At 48.4% G+C, this 7,960-nt stretch overlaps 1 protein-coding gene across 1 annotated transcript; it reads left to right on the top strand.

Moving 5' to 3' along the window:
• Positions 1-3,147: 3,147 nt before the first annotated feature.
• Positions 3,148-3,796, top strand: LOC109748736 (small polypeptide DEVIL 11). Its single transcript, XM_020307756.4, has one exon. The coding sequence runs from the start codon at positions 3,305-3,307 to the stop codon at positions 3,533-3,535; it is 231 nt and encodes a 76-aa protein (XP_020163345.1). The 5' UTR covers positions 3,148-3,304; the 3' UTR covers positions 3,536-3,796.
• The last annotated feature ends 4,164 nt before the right edge of the window (positions 3,797-7,960 follow it).

The following is a 7,960-nucleotide window of genomic DNA, read 5'->3' as shown; positions in this document are numbered from 1 at the left end:
TTCTATTTCTGATACACTGATGAGTGTTTCACTAGTGTGCAAATTTTCGTGATGCAATGACATTCATGGAAGTCTAGAGAGAAAATTGATGCTCTAAATAAAAAACTTATAAAGTAGTTTAAAGCATTGATTATATTTTTTCCCACATATCCATGGAAGGTTTCATCTTTAAAATCTAGGCGCATGAACATTGCTTGTTTCCATAAAATATATATTTTTAAATTTTTGTTTCTACTTATTTGGATTTTACTGTTCATAACAGGGGCATTTGAGCTTGGGACTAGAATGACACTTTTGCTTGGAGATGCTCTTAGTTTGTATTTAAATTGTGACAAACATATGTGTAGTGATAGTATGTTTTGTTACAATTAATGGGCTTGGCCCATGCGACCTTTCAGAAATTTGTAATAAATCTCAAAGGCCCACATATGGCAAGAGGTGGGGGCTGCAATCTTTAGCACCACCCCACAAGTGAAGGTGGTGTGACAAACTGTTTTTTGAACAAAGTGAGACAAACTTATATAGTGTATACGTAGTGATTGATATGAGGAGAGAAAGAGAATACCACTCGTGCCCGCTCGCATCGCAGGGCCTAGGCACGGGCGTTTGTCATGTGCGCCAATGATTTCCCGAAATCTGATCAACGGCCTTGTAGGAGAGTAACTTTCTTTTTCGTTTTATTTTTGTTTCATGCCTAGTAGTTCACGAGTTGGAGAACTAATCAGGTTAGTTCGTGATCGCGGCACGAGTCCAGTCGGTTCTCCTATATGGGCGACCTATTGGCCACTGCCAATGATACATCAAATCAAGATAGGTTCTTGCCTGCTTTCATTGTTTGCGTCACCATCATAATCTACTCCATCCCAAATGCCAACATGCATAGGCGAGTAGGAGAGAAGGTCTTCGAAACCTCTCACCCCTGCGACCCTGTATCGGGAGAGGGTGAACTAGGTTTTTGGAAAGCGCTTCGCATGACTACATACATTCTTCACAACATGTCGTCTACCTCCAAGGCCAGGAATTGTTGTGCACAGTCCTCACTATCATCTGATTCGCCCGGTCTTCACTAACATCAGCATCAACAACATCGCACCCACAACAACCATGGCTAATTCATCTACAATCGACCAATACATGCACCGTGATATGATCCAGTCTTTCATGATGGTTGTTGTCCATGCCTGATGCTATTTTTATGCTATTTAATGCATCTAATATATTTGACATATACTCCCTTCGTTCCTAAATATATTTCTTCTTAGAGATTTCAATACGAACTACATACGGATGTATAGATTTTAGAGTATAGATTCACTCATTTTGCTACATATGTAGTCTATATTGGAATCTCTAAGAAGACTTGTATTTAAGAACGGAGGGAATACATGTTAATTTTTTCTTTAATCATACTATAATACATGGAATAAACCATGAATTCATAGCACTCCAACATTGTTGCTAGACAAATTCACGCTTATCATATCAATTAGGAATACTTGATATTGATATGTAATCATGTTTCTAAATAATACTACGACATCTATAGCCGCATGCCTCAACCCAGCTTCAAACGCCTGGGCGGGCCGCCCGATCACTGATCGGTAAAAAAAACTCCATCCCACCCAAGCACCTCAAACCGGCCTCAAACGCTCGGACTATCCGTTGCCCCTCATTGGTGGATATGGGGTGGCCCGGCACATCCGCCACCTCAGCCCGGCCCATCGCCGACATCACTCCATCCCCACAAAATTCCCAATCCAGAACCCTAGCTCACTTCACTCTCAACTCTCGCTCCGTTTCTTCTTCTCCCCTCCTTCAATTTCTCTCCTCCTTCAATTTCTTCCCTCCTTCGATCCAATCCGATGACTTTGGCGAGCATGTTGAGCATCGACAGCCGCTCTGACTCCGACCTTGATGTCGGGGAGGACCCGACCCTGCCCATTGCACTGGAGCGGTCGAAGGTGGACACGGGGCAGTTCTGGTTCTGCCCCGTCGCCGATCCCCGCCGACGCAATGGGGAGGCCGGAGCTGGCCCTCCCGGCCCGTGCGCAGCTCCGCGAGGGCTGTGCAGTCCGCACCGCCCCTCTGCGAAGTGGTGAAGACACTCTTCCTCCATTTACTATTATCGTTTTTAGTTGTTTTAGTTTAGAACCTGTCCGGCGAAGAACTGTGGTGATTTTTTGAAGGATGTAAAGTAGATTTTAGTGTCCGTTTGATGCCGATTTTCGTGTTCGTTTACTGTCGATTTCTATGTCTGTTCTTTGAACTACGTAGACTAGTTCACATTGCATGTGGAGTGTGGATATAGGGTGCTGGATATAAAAGTGTTGTTGTGCAAGCTGAGAATTTAAGGTCGAACTGATCACTGTCTGTGGACTCCGTGAACTCGTATAGGGGCCGGATCTGATAATCGTGGTTGTAGATACCATTATTATTTTCAACGATGGATGAGGTTGGTTAAGTGCTGGATACCTATCAACCCAGAGTTTGTGCACGCCTTTTCTCGACTCGCGCGCGTTGTCAGTGTCCATTGTACTCCTATAAGCTAGCTAGTGCGCGGTCGCTAGGAGCCATGAGGGCTCGAGCCTTTACTCGCTGCTGCTCCAACAGATAGCAGTGTGTTCCTCGTTAGTTGATTAACTACGTCGCGTCGTGATCAATCACACGGACGGTGACTTGTCGTGCTCTGTGGCGTGTGTTGGAGAGAGAGCGAGTTTGACTCGATCTGGGGCCTCGGTGGCCGGTCGTGCTCGGCGATTCAAGATGATACAGTCCCATGCTACGTGGATCCGTTAACTCCCACGAACGTTTCTGACGCGCCTACAAAGTTTACTGCTACATCTTCCCAACAAACAGAGCCGTAGCTAGTACTCCAGTTTTTATCATCATGGATGGACCCTGCCCAGCTCAGTTTATGCTAGTACAGTTTTGTAGGTTCAGCACGCTCCGGTTCAAATCAAAGGTCCTAAGAAAATTGCACCGCAACAACTTGAGCGTGGGCGCCGAAAGAGATGGCCATCGCCGCAAGGGGACACACCCCCATAAATTATTTGGAAAGTGATGCGCTACCAAACAGACGCACAAACAATAGTCTTAGTTAAGCTACTTACTTAATCAACCTCTATCCCCTCTCCTCTCCAATCAAATCCAGCCCCCTCATCCACCTTGGATTGGCATTCCGGCACTATAAGTAGCACCCAAGTTACCCGGCTCTCACACCAACAACCATCCTCAACGACCAAAAGCGAAGACAGGGAGAAGAGAGCACATTGCATATTGGGAGATCGGAAGAAACAGAGAAGAGATGGAGATGTGCATGGACGACAAGTGGAAGCTGTCCAAGAAGGGCAGCCGGAGGTCCGCGGCGGTGGCGCCGGCGGCGGCCACCGGCAGTCCGGTGGGTGTCAAGGGCCGGGCGTCGAGGGGCTCCGGCCGGTCCGTGCCGGGGCGGCTGGCGAGCCTGGCCAAGCAGCAGAGGGCCAGGTTCTACATCATGCGCCGGTGCGTCACCATGCTCGTGTGCTGGCGGGACTAGCCTCGGTTTGATCTCTTCTCTGCTTCGAGAGACGGAGACAGAGGTTAACTAAGAGATGTGCCTTAATTCCCATGGCCATCCTTGGTTTGGTAGACTAAGAAAGATTGTAGATAACACAGTGTGTCACGGCCAAACAGCTTCCATTAGTTTGCTCTCGCTGCTCCAGTCACTTCCATAGCACTGCACTGCAGGAATGTATGTACCGCGGCAACCAATGTGTAAGGCTAGTCCTCTTCGTTGCAAGTTTTCGTTTTTCTTTTAGATCTATGGTGTTTGTTAACTAGTGTGTTCAAATTCGTGAAACATGGAAATGTCGACACTTTTATTTTTAGAACCGAAATGTCGACAAAATTCGGGTTCAGAAAAAACTGAACATGTTACTCTGGTTTAGAAAACGGTTTGCATCCAACAACTGAAAATTGTTCGTTGTTCAATTATTAGGATTTTGGGAGCACCTTTTAAGTTTCAGTTTCTAAAACTGACATTTTTGTCGGTCGCAAGTTCTGAAACTTACAATTTTATCGGTCGCTCGTATCAAGTTTTAGAAGTTGAAACATTTTTGTCAGACGCAGGATCTGAAACTCATTATTTTGTCGGCCGCTCGTACGTTCCAAAAGTTGAAACATAACGAAAATTTTAAAACTCATCAAAATGTAATCAAAATGGGTCTCATTTGAAAGCCCTCATCATCAGAAACACGAATATATAAACAAAATTTAATTTAAACTTTTGGTTCAAAAGATATGAAAGATTGAAAAATCCAAAGCCAAACGTAAGAGAGGGATGCGTGCCCCGCATATGCGTGCTATAAATCCTCTTCCATGGGAACGGTGGGGAATTTGCATCTAACATGCTAGTCCCCACATTACCATTGCAAGCGAAGGGAGATTGTCTATCGCTATCCTCATTAGTGTTATTTTTTCGTTTGAAACAGAGCCACAAAAACATGCCTTGACTCATTACTCATTTAAAGGATATTGAACTATCCGCCTTCTTGGGGCATCCGCGTCCTCGTGCATCCTTCACGTCGTCCGATCCGTGTGCGCCCCGCTCACTGCCTGCTTGACGCCTTTATTCCTTTTCGGTCGGTTTTTACCTTGCCTCACCTCCTCGATAGCTTCGGTTCGAAGGTCCATGACCCGTGGACTGCGGGCTTTCAGGGCCACATTTCTGTAATGCATTTTTTGTTGCCCCTACGTGCGCATTTTTCCTGCGATTGGTCGCCATAGGCTTAGGCATGCCTCTCGATTGTTGGTTTGCGATGGGTCGGGTTATTTGGGCATCTCTTGTGTGTTGTTGCTAGGGTGGTGTATGATCGGCAGTTTTCGGTGGGTGATGAGGAGATGAGAGAAGTGCATATTTCAACCCGCAACTTAAATACCTTCTACATTACAACCTCGAACTCTTAAAATTGGACATGCTTCAACCCTCCCCTCCCCATTGACCGGTTTTGACCCGTTAACCATCCCATCAGCAAGCCACATCAACAAAAAACTCAAATTTTTCAAAAACAAATCTATAAAATAAAAAATCTAGGGAAATAAAAATGTAAAATATTTAATATTTTCTGAAAAATAAAAAGTAAATAAAATAATCAATCACAAAATTAAAATAAAAAACATTTTTTTGTCAGGATTTTTTGCCCAAATTTTGTAAGATGAAGAAAACAATACTAATCATCTGGAAAAGATTGTGAACTTTCTTTGATTTAAATAATTACAAAATTTGTGTTTTAGCAGTTTGAACATTTTTTCAGAATTTTTAGTAAACATCCCTGAACTTTTTTCTTTTTGATTTTACAGATTTTTCAGGATTTTCAGACAACAACACCATTTTTTTAATTTCAGAATTTTGAACATTTTTTCTATTATGCAGATTTTTTTTAATTTTATAGATATTTTATATTTTCCTTGATTTTTTAAGTTTTTTTTTACTTTTTTTGGAAATTTTGTATTTTTTTGCTAACGTGGTTTGCTGACTAGACATGCAGGCTGGATGATCAACGGGTCTAAAACGGTCAACGAGAGGGGACGGTTGAATCTAGCCGGTTTTAAGAGTTATGAGTTGTAATGTAGGCGGTATTGCAGTTTGGGATTGTAAATTAGACTAAGGCAAAAGTTGAGGTTTGAAATATGCACTTCTCTTCGAGGAGATCCCTGTCATAGGAGGTTGGTTCTTGGTCTCTGCTGCCCGTCGTCCTGGTACTCTATCCGGTTTAGTGTTGCCCAGCTCGATATAAGTTGGGTTTGGGATGTTGTGAGCTATTATGGCGGACCAACGTGCCATGGTGCTCGGTTTGACCTGTTTAGTGTTTCCCAGGTCGGCATACGCCAAATGGTTCTCCTAGAAGATTAAGTTTTTTTTCGCGGGGTACCTAGAAGATTAAGGTCAGTTCTTTGGGCCGCTTACAAAATAAGCTGCCTCTCCCCAGCTTAAAAAATAAGCCGCCTCTAGTTTTTTAGACTAAATTAGTTATCCCATAACTAATTTAGAAGCCTCAACGAATATAAGAGGCGGCTTATGAGAAAAGCTGGGAGAGGCGGCTTATTTTTTAAGCCGCCCAAAAGAACTGGCCCTAAATTGGCTTAGAAAAGCGGGTAACATATCTCAACACCAAAACATTGATTGATGGTTGAACTCAGCAAGTTATACGTGGCGATGAAAACTTAAATTGTGCTCACCCTTATAAAAATAACAAATTAAATATGTTTGGTCTCAACGACTAAGCGGTCACGGTCGTTCTGCGTACAAAGAACATGATGAGCAAATTTAGATTATTAGATCCCGTCACTGAATCCTTGGGTAGAATCTACGCCGTGCATCGACGATGGTGGTTGTGCACATGTTATCCAAACTTGTAGAGTGGACAAGTAGACAATTGGTGAGCAGAAGGCGGAGATGGATATGTTAGACCCAACGACTCCTATATGGCCTGGCGATCTGGGTGGCGACGGGCTGGGCGATGCGCCAGGGTGTGAGGAATCCGGCGAGGCGGGAGGATGGGCGGCTGTCCCGGCGTCCGGGCGGTCGCCGCGCGTGGCTCCGGTGGCGGCGGCGGGTGCGATGGCATCTGCGGGCTGATAGGGGAGCCGTTTTTGGGCGCTGGCAGAGGAGAGCGACGACGAGGACCAGGCTGTGGCGGTCGCTGCGGGAGCGGAAGCGGGAGCTGGATGTGCTCGGGCGACGGTCGGTGAGTTCGTGGCCAGGGCGGAGGAGCTCGGGGGCTCTCTCAAAGCTGGCCGGCGCTCCGCGTTTGCGCCCGGTGGGTGTGGTGCCCGGCAACCAGGGGCGTTCGGTCGGGCTTCGTCGAGGGGCGCCGGGGCAGCGCCGAGCGTGAAGCAGCCGCCGCAGGGAGCAACGCGCCGCGCGGTTGGAAGCTCCACCGCACCTGGGAGCAGCCAGGCGTCTGAGCCGGCCGCGGCGCTGTCAGAGGTGGCGGCGCCGGCGGGGGAGTGGGCGGCGGCGGCGGCGGAACAGGACCCCTGGCCTAGGGTTGGCTCGGGTGGTTCGGGCGGGTCGTTGGGCCAGGCGCTGGTGGTGGGCTGCACCCCCATGAGTGGCCCAGGTGGCCCGTCTGTGGACCCAGCTGCTGGCCCCCTTGTGGTGGCCACGGGTGAGTTGGAGGTGGGCCGCGCGGCTCGGCCCAGGCCTGCCATTTCTGGCCCGCGTGTGGCTTGCCAGTCGTATAAGTGGCTCTGGATCCCGCGGGGTGCCCTAGATTGTTCGTTAGGGTTTCCAGCCACACACTCGAAGGTGCGGCGCATCTGCGCGCTCCTTCCACACACTCTCTCCTCCTCCACCCCTCGTGCGCTCCTTCGCCAAGGTGGTGTCCATGGGATCCAAGGCGGAGCAGCGTGCGGCCAAGCGGGTGGCGGCGGATCCGGGGGCGGAGCGCAGGCGAGAGCGAGATCCGCGCCCATCGGCGGCGGAGCGTGCTGTGGAGCGTGCGGGTGAGGATGGAGGATGGGGGCCTCCACCTCCATGGTGGCTCAAAGATCAGGAGCGCAAGAAGAAACACAAGGAGGAGCATAAGAAGCGTGGATTGGAGCTCAAGCGCAAGGACGAGTTCCACCCACATTGCGGCGACCGCGTCGGCGACCCCTACTCTAAGCCGAAGCAGAAGAAGCACAAGATGGCGGGTCCGGCGGCTTCCAAGCCCTCCTCCTCCAAGGGCACGGCGGCGGAGCCTATCCCCGTCGAGGAGGCGGACGGCCCCGAGTGCTTCAAATGTGGGCGAGCGGGGCACTACCAGAGCAACTGTTCTTTCAAGCCTCTGTGCGTCCTATGCAGTCAAGAAGGGCACGCCTCGGCTAATTGCCCCATGCGCGGCAAGCCACTGTTGATGCAATCCATGGGGCATGCCTTCGCTGGTGGCGGCTTTTTCTGCCTTCAATATCCTGCGGAGGCGGATTCGGCGCCGAAGAG

This window comes from Aegilops tauschii, chromosome 5, assembly GCF_002575655.3.
Source record: "Aegilops tauschii subsp. strangulata cultivar AL8/78 chromosome 5, Aet v6.0, whole genome shotgun sequence".
NCBI classification, from domain to species: Eukaryota; Viridiplantae; Streptophyta; class Magnoliopsida; order Poales; family Poaceae; genus Aegilops; species Aegilops tauschii.
This window is presented reverse-complemented; position numbering and strand designations above follow the sequence as displayed.

Coding starts and splice junctions, on each gene's coding strand:
- LOC109748736 (XM_020307756.4), top strand. CDS start 3,305: ATGGAGATGTGCATGGACGACAAGTGGAAGCTGTCCAAGAAGGGCAGC.